The sequence below is a fragment of the Mus caroli genome, unplaced genomic scaffold, assembly GCF_978045245.1.
Source record: "Mus caroli unplaced genomic scaffold, Mus_caroli_1 scaffold_11, whole genome shotgun sequence".
NCBI classification, from domain to species: domain Eukaryota; kingdom Metazoa; phylum Chordata; class Mammalia; order Rodentia; family Muridae; genus Mus; species Mus caroli.
In genome coordinates this window covers 97,605,890-97,625,132 of record NW_028227266.1, presented here as the reverse complement: position 1 = coordinate 97,625,132, position 19,243 = coordinate 97,605,890, and the positions used below count along the sequence as shown (strand labels likewise).

Below are 19,243 nucleotides of genomic sequence, written 5' to 3'. Positions count from 1 at the left end.
CATTATTTTATGATCAGAAACTTTATAAAGTAAAACCTCAGCAGGACAAAGACTATCAAATAGCTTTTTACAGAAAAGACAATACTTTATGATAAAATTCAAGTAAAGTGCCTTATTACATAACATATAAGAATGTACCCGTACTTAATTGGACTTAAATATCCAATAGAAAACGTTAAGGATCTTTCTTCCAGCCAATCACAGAGCCGATATTCTACATTCTGCCCACTTCAAAACCAAGAATGTTATCCTAACCTTGTAGGCTCTGTAAAGGCACACAATGGTATTGGGAAGGGGTTCTCTTGCAGGGAGGCATCGAGGATTGCAGGGCAATTCATTCATAGACCAGTCGCTTCCGGGCTTTGCAAGGAGCCCGGGGAGAGCATGGAGGGCGTGGCGGAAGCTGCTCTTGGGGACTCTGGGAAGGAGATGGAGGCAGAGGCTGCAGTGGTGAGCCAGGGAAGGGTCCCAGCAGGTAGCTGTCCAGTTCCCAGATGGACCTAGGAGAATATCGCTCTGCTCCAGTGGAAGGCTCTGGGACTTGGTCCTGCAACAAAGGACTGGGCACCCCTGGGATGGAGGAAAAGCTCCCATTGGCCTGATCATCTGGAGCCCTAGCCCAGGGTTCCAGGAATTCCAAGTCTGCATCCTCATCACAGACATCCTCTTGGTAGAAGTACTCACAGAAGGTTTCCTCCTGGAGACCGACTAGATGATCCTGGGGCCCGTCCTGGGCAGCGGCTCCCTGCGGGCTGATGGCCACGAATCCAGGTTGTCCTGGTTGGGGTTGTGTCATGAGTCCTTCGGGGATCAGGAGGATGGTGTGTTCTTGGAGCGACACTTGCAGGACCGAGGTGGGCTCTGGCTCCAATAGCAGGTCGATGCCATCCAGGGGCAGCTGCAGGGCAGAGCCGGCGGCCAGGAACACAACGGAGGTAAGGGCGCTGCTAGCAGACTCGGCGGGCGCTTCCAGCTCGGGCTGAGCCAGGGGCTCTGGGCACGCGGGCTCCTGGTGGAGGCGGCGGCGCTTGGCAGGGCTGGGTGCTGGTGTCTGAGGTGACCAGCAGGGCGCGGGGTCGGCGCTGGGGCTGCGGGGCCTCGGGCGCAGCATGATGGATGGCTCTGAGGGCTGGAGAGGCGCGGGTGCAGGGTGCAGCGCGGGCAGGTGCGATGGCGCTGATGGAGCGGCTTCAGTCTCGTGCTCTACAGCCCTGCGCTTTCCTCACGCCGGATTCACCCTGGACGTCATTTATATTTCAGGAGATGCGCGGGAAATCACGTCGAAGGATCGGGAAATGTCATAGTAAGCTCCGCCCCTTCTAGGCTCCGCCCAGGAGCGTCGAGCTGACCAATGGCTGTAGTTTGTAGGTCAGTGCGTGGCAATGGGTTGGTCGCACTGCATGGGCAGCCATTTAGTTTGTAGGCCTTTGGTTCGCTTTGGATTGTGGGCCTTGTATGCTTTCATCACACTGTATCTGTAAGGGATCACTGCTCAAGTCTCGCGAGTGGAATGCCATATCAGGACATGAGACGTAATTCTGGACTGACCTATAGTGCCGGAAGTTTTGCATGTAATCCTAAATCTCTTTCCGATTTTTAAATGACCACTCAGTCATCCTCTAGTAATGGTGAAACAGAATGTAGAGTTAACGTGTTTTGTAATTATCATTATTATTATTGTTATGTGAGCCAGTCTTGTAAGCATTATACTGTGAGCTGAAGTATGAGTTATTGAATTGGATGTTAATCACAACTCGGAGGTATATCGTCTTATCTATTTTTAGTCCAGTATGCAGTTGAAAAGTCATGTCAAAGAGTTACCGAATTCTCTAGGATCCGGTCTCTAGCTAAACTAGGTATAGCAATTCAACTTTGCTGAAGCTTATAGTGCCCAGCGCATTGATCTAAGCTGCAGCTTCAAGTCCTATTTGGCATATCAAGGTGGAGTAATGTTAACTCCGTAAAAGAGCCCATCACGGAGTTTTAGAACAGGTTTAAAAGCCAAATGATGACAACAAAATATTCCCTCCTATGCCTGTTGTTTAGCCACGTGATTCTTCATCCTGGAGGTAATTATGATAGTAGAGTATCTTGTTTATTTAAAAGAAAATCATGCACATATTATTTAAACTCCGGCCATATAAAATTCCACCCTATTTGAATCCTGTTTTTTTGTTTTTTTGTTTTTAAGGTGGAGTCTGTCTACGCAGTCCAGACTGGCGTGAACGAAAGCTTCTCCTGCTGTCCTCAGAGATGAGATGATAAACTTTGTGACGCCAAGCTTCATGTAAGCCAGTCCCTTTGAGATGATCATTTAAGTCTGTGGACTGCCCATGCTCACACTGGAACCCTCTTATGTAGGCTCTGCGATATTATCGCTATGAAGGGAATTAAAACTCCGGTAACCTTTGTCCTGAGCCATTCGGGGTATGCTGGCCTTCAGTTTTGATATTACGCTCCTGCTGAATTTCCAGTATTTCTGACTGTTAGGTGGAACATTTTCCCAAGAACAGGGGCACAATTCTGTTTAGGCTCCTGGAGTGTTTCAAAGGTCCAGGTCAGAACCTGAAATTCCAGAGGCTCCTTCCCTTGGGCAAGAAGGAGTGTTGCTCCCTGCACTCTGGCTCCCAGGTAACCCAGACAACCTCAGAGCTCCAGGCTGAGGGTGGAGGTGGGACGAAGCTTGCTTTTGGGACCTGGAGAGGTTTGTCTGTGACCCTTGATCATGTGGAAGAATCGAAGAACCGGAAGGTTCCTGAATAGGGTACTACTGAGAATGGAGGCAAGAGAATCATGGTGTAAGGGAAGATGGATTATCACAGAGTGGGGCAGCACACAGGGAGGGTCTCAGGGCCGAGTGGGTGGTCCCCATAGCTGTTGTTTGCTTGGTCTTAGATGCTTATCTGGCACAAAATCTGATCTGAAGACTGGGACAGAAGCAAATTAGCAGGGATCTTGGTTTCCAGTCTTCTACCAGTTTCTAATTGGGCAATCCTGGGCAAGTCATTTCACTCTCCCTAGGCCTCTGTTTCCTCACATGTAAATGTGGGCCATGCCATCCTGCTGTCCAGGGTGGTTGTAGGGTGGTATGCACAATGTTTATGGAATGTAGTGAATGTTGACTATATATTAGCTATTTACCGCAAGATTTATAATAGAGCTCTCTTACTTGTACTGCCGACCTTGCCTGCCTGGTCCTCCACATTGTATGGCAAATGCTTAGAGAACAGTAAGAAAGTCATTGCATCCTAGAAGGATGTCTGAGCCACGAGGAAGCAGCTTCTAAGTGCTCACATGGTTCAGGATTGGCTGGGCTTGGCTCCCAGTCAGATGTTCTCCATCTTATCTGATCTTGGCCTCCTCCTTTAACGGTCCAAAGAAGTTGGATTTCGTGGCAAGGCCTTTAATCCCCTCACTTGAGAGTTAAAGAGACAGGAGGATCTCCAGGAGTTCCAGGCCAACTAGGGCTACAGAGTGAGACCGTGGTTTCTAAAAAGAAAAGGAAAAAAGAAAAATGCCCAATGGTTGTAGGGGGGATTGTTATGCATGCTCACTGGTATCGGGCAATATGATCCAGCTAATTAGTACAAGATGCTTACAGTTCTGTGTGGACAAAATTGGCACAAATGACAGGTAATTAGGTGTACACATCTGGGCCTCATTGAGGGAAGGAAACTCAGGAGGGGACTTGGGTACAGGAAACTGGTTACAAGGAGGACATGAACAAATGGGACCCAAGAGTTTGTGAGACTGAAGCCACCAAGGATTTGGGACCCCCTTGGTACTCTTGACACTGGCCATTTTTTTTTATTCCTAATTTAATTCCCTTCTTTTGACACAGGCTTATGCAGTCAGGCTGGCCTTGAACTCTTGTGCAGCAGAAGCTGACCGCGACTCCTGTTTGAGCTTCCACTTCCCAATGCTGGGGTTATGGATTATGCTAGCTTGTCCAGGTGATTTGACCATCTTTAACACAGAGTTAAACAGCTGAAATGGCTATTTATTTTTAGCCACATGAGTAATAATTGCATTTCAAAAATAATCCAAATTGTGAGATTGTGGCCTCTGGTCAGCTACTAGTGAGTTAAGTGCTGGGGCCTTGAGCTCATTTTTCTGAGTGTTTACGATGGTTGTCTTGCTGGAATGCTGATGGATTGCGAGCATTTTTCTGTCACATCAGAGCTTACCGCCATTTTGTATTGTTACCTTCAAAGCACGTGCTATCTCCTGTCTTCTTCCAGAGGCCATTCTACATGCGCTGTTGACATCTAGATTTCAATTGTTTTGTGTAAGAAAGGGCAACTTCTAAAGTCACTTGTATATTAATTTCTTTGCCTCTAATGGAACACCGAAAACAGCTGAGCTGTCAGCTGGCATTGCAGTAACCCTGGTCACTGTGGCATATGACAACAGGCTGTCTTTACTGCTTGACATCACGGAATGCTCTAGTATTGCTGATGTTGTTTAAGGATTAGCTGTGATGATGGCCTAGGTGACCACCAAATCATTAATCCTGTATTATTTTAAGGCTACCAAGCTGACATTCGAGTATGATTTGGCCTTTAAGACTGGGGAAGAAGGCAATAGCAGATGTTTACCGAGTCCTTAGGAGGAAGTCAAACCTCAGAGCTTTGTTGTTATCATCAAAATCGAATGACTCTGCTTTTGTCTTTAGCCATCTCGTGAAGGCTCACTGGTTTCCAGTTGTCTTCCAGGTTGTGCAGTTGTGTCGTTTGCAATGATGACAGTTCCCTTCCTCATCGGGTTCTACACCCATGGTCACTTTCCCTTGGCTAATTCTGTTGACAGGAACCTCCAGGGCAAGATAAAGAATGACGAGAGATGGTGTCTTTTTCTTGTTCTAGGCTTTCTGAGAGTGCAGCTCATCTTCGCCAGGTAAGCATGCAAGCCCCATTGCTCAGAAATAAACAGGTAAAAGAGATGTGGTCTTCTGCCTTTTTAGTGAAGTGTTTTCAAATTTGTAGGAACATTGCAAAACTGTGTTTCTTTTATCATCATTGTCATCATCTTGATCATTGGCTTTCTCATTCTGCCTCTTAGGAAGATTGCACGTTTGTCTGTCTGCTCTTACACTGGACAGTGGAGAAACTTAAGTTCCTCCAGTTCTCTTAAGTCTTGGCTTCTTTACAAATCTTCCCTTATTTCCTATTTCCTTCTCATTTCTTTCAGGACAAGAACCTCAGACTCTGTGGATTTGTTTACCAATTGATCCACTCATAACTCATACAGATTAATTTGGTCTTGATAGATCTTTAACATCACAACCAACTTAGTAGAAAGTTTCAAGATTTATATGAATTTTTTTTCTGCTTCTGATGGGAGGACCACAGTTAAATTGCTGTGTTCAAATGTACATGGATTCATTCTTCTCTTTGGTGAGGTCATTTCATTGCATAGAAATATAGCTTGATTCACTCACGTTTACATTCAGTTTTATCCTTCTTCTGGTTCTCCTCCTCCTCCTCCTCCTCCTCCTCCTCCTTCTCCTTCTTCTTCTTCTTCTTCTTCTCTCTCTCTCTCTCTCTCTGTAAGTTCATAAGGTGTGTGAGTGTACATGGAACACACATGGCAGTCAGAGCAGACACAGGTGAAAGGATGTTACTGAAGATATATATATATACACAGAAACTTGCCAAAGATCTTCTCCCGAGGTTCCTGCAGCTTCTTGCTGCTTCTGCGGCCTCAGGCCGATTGGCAGAGTGATGTCAGCTGATACAGACTTATATTCTCTTACTGAGGCAAGACCTGTGGAGGACACATGATATTGGGAAGGAGTATAAATAGGACTCAATGGAGGGTGACAAGGGAGGTGGGGTGCTTGGCTTGCTTGTGTAGCTAGCTTTGCAACACTTCTTGGTCTTGAGTCTTTGCTGATCTCTGCTTCATTGAGCAGAACTTCTCCTGGCATCCCTGGTGGTCCTAGTCCCTCCTGCTGACTCATGCCGATGTGTCTGAGGCCTGGCTGTTTCTGCTAGGTTGTACCACTGCTACTAATTCTTGTTTGCTATCCTGGACTACTGGTATATTGGTGAGGAGTCTGTGAGTGGATCAAGCTGTTTCTGCTGACCTGTGAACCAAACTGCTGATTTCCTGACAAGATAGATGGGGTTTGCTCTAAAGAACAATTTCTAAGCAGGTTCACTTCCCCCATTTCCTAATAATCTTTCTTTTCTGCTACTTCTGGTGGGTGGTGGGCGAGAAGGGAGGCTAAAGTGTTTAAGAACTGTTATTAAAATTAGGGTTGAGAACAAAATTAAAGATTACAGGTGTGTGAACCCAGCTCCTTTACCAACTGAACCTTCTCCATGGCCCTAATAATACAGCTTTAAAATGTGCCATTAGACTCTGGTTGCCATGTATTTACCATCTAACTTTACCTTGACATTGCTCTTCAGGATCGTCATTCTCTTTTTCCAAGACAGAGTCTCATTATATAGCTCTGGGTAACTTTGAACTCACTACATAGACCCAGATGTCCTCAAACACAGAGATCCATCTGCCTCTGCCTCCCAAGTGCAGGCCCCTCGTCTGTAATATTTTTAAATTTATGTTGGTGTTGATGTTAGATTTGCTATGTAAGAATAACCTGGAAACATGGAAATCTATACACTGAACAGTGTTGTGTAAAACTGTGTGGGCCTGGCACTGTCAGCCTGACAGATATACTTTTTTTTTGGTAATTATAGACTTCAGATTTTGTTTCTCTGTTTCTAGTCTTTTGGATGAATTGCATTTTTAAGCAATATAGTTCAAAAAAAAGTGTAGCTCTTAAAACATTTAAGTAAAAGTGTTCTTCCAGCTTTAGTTATCTTTTCTGTATCTGTAATCATTAATCTGCTACCATTTCATAACGTCTCTTATCTGTGTCTTTTCTTTTTTGGCTTTTCAAGACAGAGTATATACCAAGAAGTATAGCCTGGGCTGTCCTGGAACTAGCTTGGTAGATCAAGCAGGGATTAAATTCAGAGATCCACCTGCCTTTCCATGTTTTCTTGATTAATTATATTAACCTGAATTCAAACTTCTTGGGTTTAAATCACAGCTGTGGCACTTACTGGCTATATTCCTGGCCCATGTCCACCTATCTCCTCCCTGTGATGCCCCCCACATATAACCCCCCCCCCCTTTGTCCCCTGCCATCCTCCCCTCTTGTCACCTGAGAAGCAAGAACCACAGCTGAGAAACTGCCTCCATCAGATTGTTCTGTGGGCACGTCTGTGGGGCATTTTCTTGATTGATATTGTTGTGGGAGGGCCCAGCCTGTTGTGGCTGGTGCTACTCCTGGGCAGTTGGTACTGGGCTGTCTAAAAAGGGAGGTGAACCAGCCATAGGAAACAAAGCCTGTGAGCAGAGCTCTTCCATGGCCTCTGCTTTAGTCCTGTCTCCAGGTTCCTGTTTGAGTGCCTGCTCTGGCTTCCCCTGATGGACTTTAAGTTAAACCATTTCCCGCCCCAGCTTGCTTTGATCAGAGTTCATCACAGCAACAAAGGAAGGAAACTAATACAGAAATTTGTGCCCAGTGTGGGGTGTTGCTGTGATGGGCCTGACCATGTTTCTTTTGGGAGGGACTGTGAAATCATTTGGAACTTAGGGCTGGAAAAGCTATTGAATGCTTAGGGCTTAAAGAACTCTTATGGGTACTTGGAAGAGAAATCTGTGAGCTTCCCTTGATGGTTGGACTGTAAAGTACAAGATGAAATAAACCCTTTCTTCCCAAAGCTGGTCTTAGCCAGTGTTTTATCACAACAGCCAAAAGCAAAGCAGCACTGTGTGTTTAAAGGCTCAGTGTATGGGCCCTGCTGTCCTGTTGATCTGCCTGCTGTTTCTCTGATACCCCCCAGCTCCATTAATGCAGTAGTACAATAAGGCTGAAAGCTGACATGTCAGACCTTCAACTGTGATCTGCCTTCCTATTGTGATGGTGATTCTAGGTCTTTTGCCTCCCCATATACATCTTCAGATCTACTTGTTAGTATCCACACAATGCACTGAGGTCTTCACTTGGATTTTGTTGATTCTATAGGTCAAAGAGGAAAGAGCTCACATCATGAGAGTGTTTGCTCACATCTTCTCAAGCACAGGACAGCCAGGGCTATACAGAGAAACCATGTCCCTAAAAACCTGGGAAATAAACAAACAAAAAGGAAAGTAAGAAAGAATGAGAGACAGAGAAAAAGCACAAGAAACACACACAGATACCAAGGTACACCTTCACATCCATAGAAAACTCATACAAACAAAATAGAAAACAATATTTTATAAGCAAAAGACCTAAAAAGCAAAAAACAAACAAACAACAACAACAACTACAGGCCTGAGCAAAACACTGACACACACACACACACACACCTCTAAAAATTACTCTTGAGTTCATTTTGTGTTGTCCATCTACTGCTGGGCTTGAGTCTTTCTCTTGTGTGTGGTTGGTAGATCCAGTGAAACCCCTTTGGAAAAAACTAGTTTTTCCTTTCCAAGTGGTTATCTATTAGAGATAGCCTCGAGGTTAGGATGGTGGCTTTTGCTCACTTTATGGGGCAGGTGTTTATGTTTCTTACATGATCTTCTCCCTCTGGCCTTTGTATGTCTCCTGTCATGTGGAGTTTGCTGGTAAGCTACATATTATGGGTTGTCATCCTTGCTAAACATTTCTCAAATATGCTGCTTTCCCCCCTGTAGACCATGGTATCTTTTGTTGCACAAGGAAAGAAAATATCACATTCTTCGATAGAACTTTCCTGTGAAAATTAAAGATATTTATTTCCTTCTAATAATCTCATCAAGCTTAGTGAACGTGTACTACATATCAAAATGGTCTTTGGATTTCTCTCCTTTTGTTTCTTTTGAGACAGGGTTTCACTCTGTAGCCTTGGCTGGCTTTGGAACTCATTATGGAGATCAAGCTGGCCTGAAGCTCATAGAGATCTGCCTGCCTCTGCCTCCTAAGGGCAGGGATTAAAGGTGTGAACCGCCATGCCCAGCCTGGTATTTTGTTGTTGTTGTTTTTAAGTAATCATTTAAAAAGATATCACCTGCCTGTATACATGCTTGTTTCGTGCAGAGGCCAGAAGAGGGAATTTGAATCTCTGGAATTGGAATTACAGATGAGTGTGAGCCATCATGTAGGTGTTGAGAATTTAACCTGAGTCTTCTAGAAGAGCAACTGGTGCTCTTAACTCCTGCACCATCTTTCCAGGCCCCATATCTTTTCTTTTCTTCTTTTTAATCCAGGAACACTATAGCTGACTTCTTCATTTTTAATTTTAATGTAGAATATTAAATTTTTTCTCTGAATAGGTTTTGGGAATTTTTAAAAAAGACTTATTTATTTTTTATTTATACAAGTACACTGTGGCTGTCTTTAGACACACCAGAAGAGGGCATCAGATCCTATTACAGATGTGGTGTAAAAGCCACCATGTGGTTGCTGGGAATTGAACTCAGGACCTTTGGAAGAGCAGTCAGTGCTCTTAACCGCTGAGCCACCTCTCCAGCCCAAAAGTACAGTAGTTCTAATTTATCTTATTTTTATTTATTTTTATTTTTATTTTTAGAATTAATTTTTTATTAGGTATTTTCCTCATTTACATTTCCAATGCTATTCAAAAAGTCCCCAATACACTCCCCCCCCACTCCCGTACCCACCCACTCCCACTTTTTGGCCCTGGCGTTCCCCTGTACTGGGGCATATAAAGTTTGCAAGTCCAATGGGCCTCTCTTTCCAGTGATGGCCGACTAGGCCATCTTTTGATACATATGCAGCTAGAGTCAAGAGCTCTGGGGTATTGGTTAGTTCATAATGTTGTTCCACCTATAGGGTTGCAGATCCCTTTAGCTCCTTGGGTACTTTCTTTAGCTCCTCCATTGGGGGCCCTGTGATCCATCCAATAGCTGACTGTGAGCATCCACTTCTGTGTTTGCTAGGCCCCGGCATTGTCTCACAAGAGACAGCTATATCTGTGTCCTTTCAGCACAATCTTGCTAGTGTATGCAATGGTGTCAGCGCTTGGAAGCTGATTATGGGATGGATCCCTGGATATGGCAGTCTTTAGGTCCATCCTCTCATCACAGCTCCAAACTTTATCTCTGTAACTCTTTCCATGGGTGTTTTGTTCCCAATTCTAAGAAGGGGCACAGTGTCCACACTTTGGTCTTCGTTCTTCTTGAGTTTCATGCGTTTAGCAAATTGTATCTTATATCTTGGGTATCCTAAGTTTTTGGGCTAATATCCACTTATCAGTGAGTACATATTGTGTGAGTTCCTTTGTGATTGTGTTACCGAACTCAGGATGATGCCCTCCAGGTCCATCCATTTGCCTAGGAATTTCATAAATTCATTCCTTTTAATAGCTGAGTAGTACTCCATTGTGTAAATGTACCACATTTTCTGTATCCATTCCTCTGTTGAGGGGCATCTGGGTTCTTTCCAGCTTCTGGCTATTATAAATAAGGCTGCTATGAACATAGTGGAGCAAATCTAAGTGGGTTAATGAACTCCACATAAAACCAGAGACACTGAAAGTTATAGAGGAGAAAGTAGGGAAAAGCCTCGAAGATATGGGTACAGGGGGAAAATTCCTGAATAGAACAGCAATGGCTTGTGCTGTAAGATCGAGAATCGATAAATGGGACCTCATAAAGTTGCAAAGCTTCTTCAAGGCAAAAGACACCGTCAATAAGACAAAAAGACCACCAACAGATTGGGAAAGGATCTTTAACCTATCCTAAATCAGATAGGGGACTAATATCCAATATATATAAAGAACTCGAGAAGGTGGACTCCAGAAAGTCAAATAACCCCATTTAAAAATGGGGCTCAGAACTGAACAAAGAATTCTCACCTGAGGAATACCAAATGGCAGAGAAGCACCTGAAAAAATGTTCAACATCCTTTATTATCAGGGAAATGCAAATCAAAACAACCCTGAGATTCCACCTCACACCAGTCAGAATGGCTAAGATCAAAAATTCAGGTGACAGCAGATGCTGGCGAGGATGTGGAGAAAGAGGAACACTCCTTCATTTTTGGTGGGATTGCAAGCTTGTACAACCACTCTGGAAATCAGTTTGGCGATTCTTCAGAAAATTGGACATAATACTACCAGAGGATCCAGCAATACCTCTCCTGGGCATATATCCAGAAGATGTCCCAACCGGTAAGAAGGACACATGCTCCACTATGTTCATAGCAGCCTTATTTATTTATTTATTTATTTATTTATTTATTTATTTATTTTTTAAAGAAGTATTCTATGCATGTGAGTACACTGTGTCTTCAGACCAGATGAGGGCATCAGATCCCATCACAGATGGTTGTGAGCCACCATGTGGTTGCTGGGAACTGAACACAGGACCTCTAGAAGAGCAGTCAGTGCTCTTAACCACTGAGCCATCTCTCCAGCCCCAGGGAAATTTTTTGATTCATCCTTGCATTTACTTCTAGCTCTTAACCTGCTCTTTCAGCACCCCTGCCTCCTGTTCTTAGTGTTCCTTCCGAGCAGTTACTGTTCTTAGTGAACTCATGATCAGGGGGCTTGTTTACTCTGTGAATTCACTTACCAGGGTACCATTTATTTTTCAGCTGCAAGTGAGGACGTGCGCGCCTCTTCCTGCCAGTGCCTGGCACTGGAACACTCGCTTTGCTGGGGCCACCTCTAGCCATGTGTGTTACCGTAGTGGTAGCAAGTAGCCCTGGGAGAGTTTTGACCTTTAAAGCCCCCGAAGTTTCTTCCCTATCCGAGTTTTGTAGCAGCTTTTTGATAATGATCAACTTGATGATTTTATTCACTGGGTAGTTTTTCAAGAGATTAGAGAAACGTAAGAGAGGATATTTAAATGGACCATATGCTTTTAGCATGTGTTTGGTTGGGATTTGTAGATGTGGGCTCCTATGTATGTTTGGTGTTTTGTTTTTGTTGTTGTTGTTGTTGTTGTTGCATGTGTTCTCAACTCCTTCATACTTTAGTGAGGTAAGTTACAGTGATATCACACTATAGGTATCTAATTTTCTTTGTGCTCTGGGATACTTTGTTACAACCTAGTATTTACTTTTTCCTTGAATATTTGGGAGTGTTTGTTAATTAAGTTCCTTAAAAACGAGTTTTCTTGGGGGCTGGTGAGGTGGATTAGCGGGTAAGAGGACTGACTATGCTTTCAAAGGTCCCGAGTTCAAATCCCAGCAACCACATGGTGGCTCACAAACCACCAAGCCGACCTGAGGGAGCAGAGGTACTAAATTCAATTCCAAACAACCAGATGAAGGTTCACAACTATCTGTATAGCTACAGTGTGTACTCATAAACATAATAAATAAATCTTTAAAAAGATGAGTTTTTTCCTCATATTTTTAGTGATTATTGGCCTCCAAAACCACCTTAATTCCAAGCCCCTTAATACTCTCCTCAGCAAAGGACTTAAAGATACAGATCATTTGAACTCCATGATGGTTGCATCCTATAAATCTTAGTTGATAATTTTTTCTTGTAATTCCCCACTTAAGAAAGAAGTGAGAACGAGAGTTTATATATATGTATATACATATATATACATACATATATATGTATATACACATATATATACATATATATATACATACACACACACATACACATTTTGTTTTCAATTCTATATATTGGGTTAGTGAACATAAACTTAAGATTTTTTTTTTATGTGTTCCAATAGTAGGTGCTTTGTAGTTTCATATGTGTTTGGTGCAATTGTGTTTTCTTGTTTTATAGGTGTAATTTTCTTTGTTTTTCAGTTAAATTCAGTTTATTAATTATAGCATTTAAATCATGTCAATCATGTTCAAATGACAGAAATGTTCTTTATCTGTCCTGTCTAAGTAGTAACTGGCCACATATGATTTATTAATCATTTAAAACATTGTCTGTTATAATTTAGGAATAAAGCTTAAATTTTACTTAATTATAACTTTATTTTTTATTTTTATTTATTTATTTTATTATTATTATTTTTTTTTTTTTTTTGGTTTCTCAAGACAGGGTTTCTCTGTATAGCCCTGGCTGTCCTGGAACTCACTTTGTAGACCAGGCTGGCCTCGAACTCAGAAATCCACCTGCCTTTGCCTCCCAAGTGCTGGGATTAAAGGTGTGCACCACCACCGCCTGGCTAATTATAACTATTTTAAACTTAACCCCAGATATCCCCACTTTAAATAGAGCATCCCATGGAATGCTACCTTTGTATAATTGGCTATTTCTAGTCTATCTTATTACTCATTGAGAGACATTTTCAATTCTCTATCTGTGGCTGCAGATTTGCTGATTTCCATTCTTGCAATGGTCTTTATTGATTGCAGTTTTGACAGGATCTAGAATTATTTGGGTGACAGACCTCTGGACATTTCTGCGTGGCAGTTTCCAGACTGGGCTTACTAAGGTGGGGCTACATAGCCTAAATGTAGCAGCACCATGACATGGGAACTCTAGGGTCATGGACTGGACTATAAAGGAGAAACAGGCTCAACCCCAGCATGCTTTGCGGCCGTCTTCCTAATGGCTGACCTTGAGACCAGCTGCCTCTCTCTGCTCCTGCCGCTAATGCCTTCACCACTTCACCATCAACTTCAGTGTGTGAGTTGAAATAAGCCCTTCTGATTCTAAGTTGCTGCACTTCTTGTTTTTGTCAACTTACCAATTCACATGGGGTGATGCACAGTGGGCTCAGGTAGATGCTCTGTACGTAGTGAGTTGTTAAGTTGAAGAGCTCTGTGCTTAAGACGCTCCTCATTTGTGATCGGCTGTGAGCCCAGCGTTTATCCAGAGAGGGATGTTGCTTTTGTTGTATCTGACAGAGCTAGTTTTGCCTTTTCTCCTGCGGAGCTCCTCTTTCTGTCGGCTATAACTGTTCCCTATTCAAACATCCCCTAAAGGGTGATCCGAACAAGAGTTGTCGGAATCTCTTTTAGAAGGCCTGAAGAAACAAGAAAGACCCATGGACATTTCTTTCCCAACACTCTCTTGTTCCTGGAACCCACAACCTCTGAGCTCCGAGGAGCCTTGCAATCTGGTGTATCAGATCCCTTCCCTTAAAGTTTGGCTTCAAATTTTCTCTCTCCTTTAATCTTTTAGGAATTTCTGAATTTTGTGCATTTATAAAATTTCAATGTAAAACTTCCAGTGTTTTAAAAGCGAGGAACAGGGTCAGCAAGGGTTCCCGTGGGGCTTCCAGGAGAAGTGACCTCACATGTCATGCTCACCCACATTGGTCTGCTAACCATGCTGATTGTAATTGGAGAGCCTGTTTTGAGTCTATCTGCTTCTCTCTGTGCTATTAACTTACTTAGACCTCTTATTGCAGTAGGAAGTCAGTTCTCTGACGGCAGGGCTGATGTTGGTTTTGCTCTTTCTTCACTGCCTAGAGCGATTCTTAGACAAACAATGTACTGAGTGAATGCTTCTCATTTTTGGGAATAACGTCACTGAAGTATACTTTGTATTCTATAAAGTTTACTTCCGTTTTTAGTTTTCATTTTTTGTTGTCCTAGGATTTGGACCGGGATCTTAGCATGTCGCCTACCCCTGATCTTACTCAGTCCCTCCTTTTATTTTTCAGTCTGAGAACAGGGTCCACTTAGTTGCCCAGGCTGGCTTTGAACTCTCTTTAGCCCAGGCAGGCTTTGAACTTGCAGGCCTCTTGAATAGATGGGATTACAGGCCTCTACAACCAGGCACAATTAGGCATTTCCCTGTTAGGGAATGATGCTGAGTATCTTTTCATATGCCTGACATCATTTGCATATTTACTTTAGAAATATGTCTCTCAGAGATCTAACTGCCTCTGTCTCCTGAGTGCTGGGATCGAAGGCATGTGGCACCAACAAACGCTTGGCATTGCCTTTTCATTGTTTAGCTGAAAGAGCTCTTTCTATATTAGTGATACAAGTCTCCCAGCAGATATAGGGTCTGTATTTCCTTTCATTCTATGGTTTGTGTTTTCAATTTTTCAGTATCCACGTTTTAGGCACAAAAGATTTCAAGTTTGGTGAAGCTCAAATCATCTATTCCTTCTTTGATCATTTTTGTTTGTTTGTTTGTTTGTTTTTGCATATCATGTTTAAATGGAATGAACAGTTATTATATTATATTATATTATATTATATTATATTTTATTATTTTGGCTACTTCCCACCCTCTTATCTTTTAAAATTACAGCCAAAGTTAGGATGCCAGAAGGAGCACTTTATTAGTCAGTTCCAAAGCTCATTTCTCAGTGGCTGTTTTCCTGGCCACAGCTTCAGTGATGAGGACTTAGCTACAGCTAGTGTCCCGCTCTACCCCACATAGAAACTATGTGGAGACTTCACTTACTGGTAGCTTCATGACTTAGTGGAGTACGAGTTTAATTACAATAGTGAATTTCCTTAAACATTGCATATTGTCTAGGATTATGCTCAGTGACAAGGGGCACACTTAGCATGAGTGAAGCCCAGCAGAAAATTTCAGAATCCACACAAATGAGTCCATTGTCGTAGCAATGCCTCTCGCTCTTGTCCTCTTTTTCTTCCCATTTCTCATCAGCTCAATCGACTCCATGTATGTGAAAGAGAGTAACATTGTGGGGAGATGGAATTACATAGGATCCTGACAGCATGAAAAGAAAATCTTAAAAATGGGTTTTGTGTAATCGAAATAATATTCAATCTGGGAATCCCAAGTGTGTGCTAATAAGGAATGAGTTTATTTCAAAGGCTCGAGCTGCCTTAGATGGTGATCTGAACAACTTCTTATCAACTTGAATGCCTCTTCCTGTGCAGTGTGCAGTTACTCTCAGGGCGAACACTTCTGAACTCCCTGGGAGAGCTGAAGGCGGCTCCTATTTCAGAGTAATTCAATTTAAGCAGTGCTGTCATAGCATCTGCAGCCTGAAGCCGTTTCCCACCCAGACATCACAGTTCAGGGTAGACATGGAGGAGGCAGGGAGACAAATCAGACAGCCATAGCCCTGGTTACTCTCCTTGGGAGGCAGGGGAATTTAAGAAGGGAATTCAGAGCATCCACGGTGTGTAGGGGGAGGTGCAGTTAGTCGTCATGTCATTCTGTTGGGGTTTGTATTCTTCCACTCATATTCTAGGAGTGTATATACCCTTGGCTGCAACACTTGGTTCTTATTAATCATCAGCTGCCCATCAGAGAGCAGGAAACATTAGCTGTGTTCCATCTTGGCTCTGAACTCCTTGGGTACAAGCTACTGTCATTAAGGTTGGCTTACAGATTGGGGAACACTTTGGAAAAGGCAACAGTCAAGAACAAATAGACAGAAATAGCATCTTTACAGGTTTTGGTAAGAACTATGGATAAAGTAGGTGGGGGAGGGGCTATACTTTAAACTGAGTGATTGGGGCAGATCTAGCGAATATGAAGATGAATAGAATGTTGCCAGTTTCCTCACAAAGGAGTGTCACAAAGGACCCAAAGACAGAGGGGATTGCTGGGCGGAGGGAGAGCTGAGGGATGGCTTGTGTAAGACATGGTAAAGCAGATGCAAGGTGAGCATCTGCAGTGACGAGCAGGAGCCAGATCGTGTCCAGTCTGTTACAAAGGAGTTTGGATTTTGTTCAGGGTATAGGCAAAGCTATATAAGGGTTTCAGGTAAGGGAGTGTGTGGTCAGAGCTGTGTTTCTTGTCTGTCAATTTTTCTCTTGTAGGGTATAAACCATATGGAGACTTAACTTAGGTACCTTCATGACTTAGTGGCATATGAATTACATTATAATAATGAATTTCATTAAAAATTATATATTATCTAGGGTCATGGATCAGTGATAAGAGTGAAGCTATGGGTCTAATTCCCATCACGAGAGAGAGAGAGAGAGAGAGAGAGAGAGAGAGAGAGAGAGAGAGAGAGAGAGAGAGAATATAAAACACATACATAAATGAGCCCATTGTAGGAAATTTGATTAAAGCCCAGCTTTCCTTTTCTCACTTACTTGGTTTTGGATTTGTAAAACACACAGCATGACTTCTCCAGGGAAGAGCTATTCTGAAAAGATTGGTTTGGTCCTGTCCCCCGCAGCGCTTGAAGGAGCTGGTATAGTTGTTCTAGGAGAAAATGCAGTGCTGGGGCTTCGGGAATAGACAGAGGTGGAGGAGTTGAAAGATGCTAAGGAGATTGAGTGTTCAGTGTGCCTGGTTTGGATGAATTGTGGTGGGGGGCGGGGATAGGGAGAAGGATTAAGAGCAAACCTGTCAGGTAGGTAGAGGGTAGAGGTACAGCCCTCTTAGCTTCCTGGCTTCCATGTTCTTCCTATGATACTGTGCAGTCTCGTAGCTGTGTGAATTCTTCTCTCCTTCCCACTCTTTGTAAGCATTAGTCTTTATAACTCCAGCTTTGAGGACCCTAGGTTCCCTAGACAACACTTGGCCTGGCCAAAATGTGGCAATCTCCGGTTCCATTTAGCTTGGCTGGGGTAATGTTTATATTTTTCCCTTAAAGGCCATTTATAGGACAAAACTAACAATAAACACTCTCATTAACATTAAAAAAAGAAATCTCAAAACTGCAACAAGAGTTTCCAGAATGTTTTTTTTTTCCCTCCACAAAATTATACTCTGATTAGCATCTATTGACTTCATGTTCCTGGCTGTTACTTGGTTCATGGACGAATCCCAAAGGTTCTCGCCCTTGGGAATCCCCAGATTTGGTGGGAGGCCTCTTTGAGCAGTCTGAGGCCTACTTTTCTGAGTCAGGCCAACAGTTGTCTTTGCTTTCTCACTGGGACCCTCAGCCAGAGGTATGCAGAGCCCTGGGATACGTATAGGTAGGCCCAAGAGATTGCTTTGGGTTCCTGAGAAGGCTCCCTAGTGAGATGGGTCACCATGTTGGGAGACATAGGGAACACATTTACCTAGAGCCCAGCAGAAAGTAGAGACAGGAACTACTGGAACAGTAGAAAAGCCACCCTCCATCATGCTAACTACAGAGGCCACCTGTCCCAGTTTGCCAAGAAACTGCTTATCCCCACCCTCCTGCCCCCCATGATTTGGATGGATGTACCCAAGTTCATATGTTGGAGACCTAATCACAATAAAACAACACTGAGAGTTGGGAACTTGACATGTTTAGGCATGAAGATCTGCCCTCGTACTGGACTGATGTCATGTCACAGAGTCAGGCTCGTAAACACGAGAAGAATGGGCTTATTGTAAAAGCAAGTTCGGCCATCTTGCTTTCTCTTGAGCCATCTGATGCTTTCTGCCAAGCTGTGAACTCACGACCTTCACCGGACACAAACCCTTGGCCTTGAACTTTCCAGCCTCCAGAAGTGTGAGTCAAGTCAACCTTTGTTGAGATCACCCAGCTTGTGGTCTTTTGTGATAGCACCACCCGATGGGAAGATACTGGACTTCGCTGCATTTTCAGGGAAAGAGTTAAACTTGAATCCTGTGAGCCCTGCAGCCTTCCCTACATCCCTTCTTCCCTTGGGCCCTAGTTTTTACTTCCAAATTAGGAAGGCATGGGTGAAGAATTGATCACTTAGCCATATTTCCTTTTACTGAGCTCTCCTCAGAGCCCAGCTTCTCTCCCTGCCTCATTTGTTTTGTTTCTGTGACTTTCGCACCCTTGTCTTTACCACCTCTTCGTGGTCTTTGAGGTTCAGGTTCTTCCAGAGGCCAGGGTGCAGCTGAGCACCCGGTTTTCTGTCAGCAGCTTGGGTTACCAGTTGTCTTAGACAGCATTTCATTAAGCACAGTTCTGCTGATACGGATCACTTCTTATTGCTGAGTTGTGTTGTGAACGTGGAGAGGCCATCCTTCCAGAGGTGAACAGCTTTCCCAGACACTCTTGCAAGGGACAGGGGTCTCAGAAGCCCAGCTTCTATGGTTTTCTCTAGTTCCCTTTCCTTGTTGACAGTGTCTGGTATGTTAGATCTGAATTCTACTCTAAGTCCAACTCTCTCTCTTCTGATTTTACGGTCTCATGGTATGACTTAATGAAAAGATCTTCCTATGTTATGTTATTTATTCCTTTTGAATTTCACACACATATATGATGTATTTGATCATATCCACCCCTGTTTCCCTGCCAAGTACCCCAGCCCACCCTCAAATATGTCTCCTTTCCAAATCGATGTCTTCTTGCTTTTTTGTTGTTTAGTTTTTTGATACAGTTTCTCTGAGTAGCCCTGCCCTTCATGGAACTTGCTCTCTAGACCAGGCTGGCCTTGAACTCAGACTGCCTCTGAAGAGCTGGTGTTAAAGGC

General features: G+C 43.3%; 1 protein-coding gene across 1 annotated transcript; it reads right to left on the bottom strand.

Moving 5' to 3' along the window:
• Positions 1–334: 334 nt before the first annotated feature.
• Positions 335–1,111, bottom strand: LOC110302621 (proline-rich protein 23A3-like). Its single transcript, XM_021173424.2, has one exon. The coding sequence runs from the start codon at positions 1,109–1,111 to the stop codon at positions 335–337; it is 777 nt and encodes a 258-aa protein (XP_021029083.1).
• Between the last annotated feature and the right edge of the window lie 18,132 nt (positions 1,112–19,243).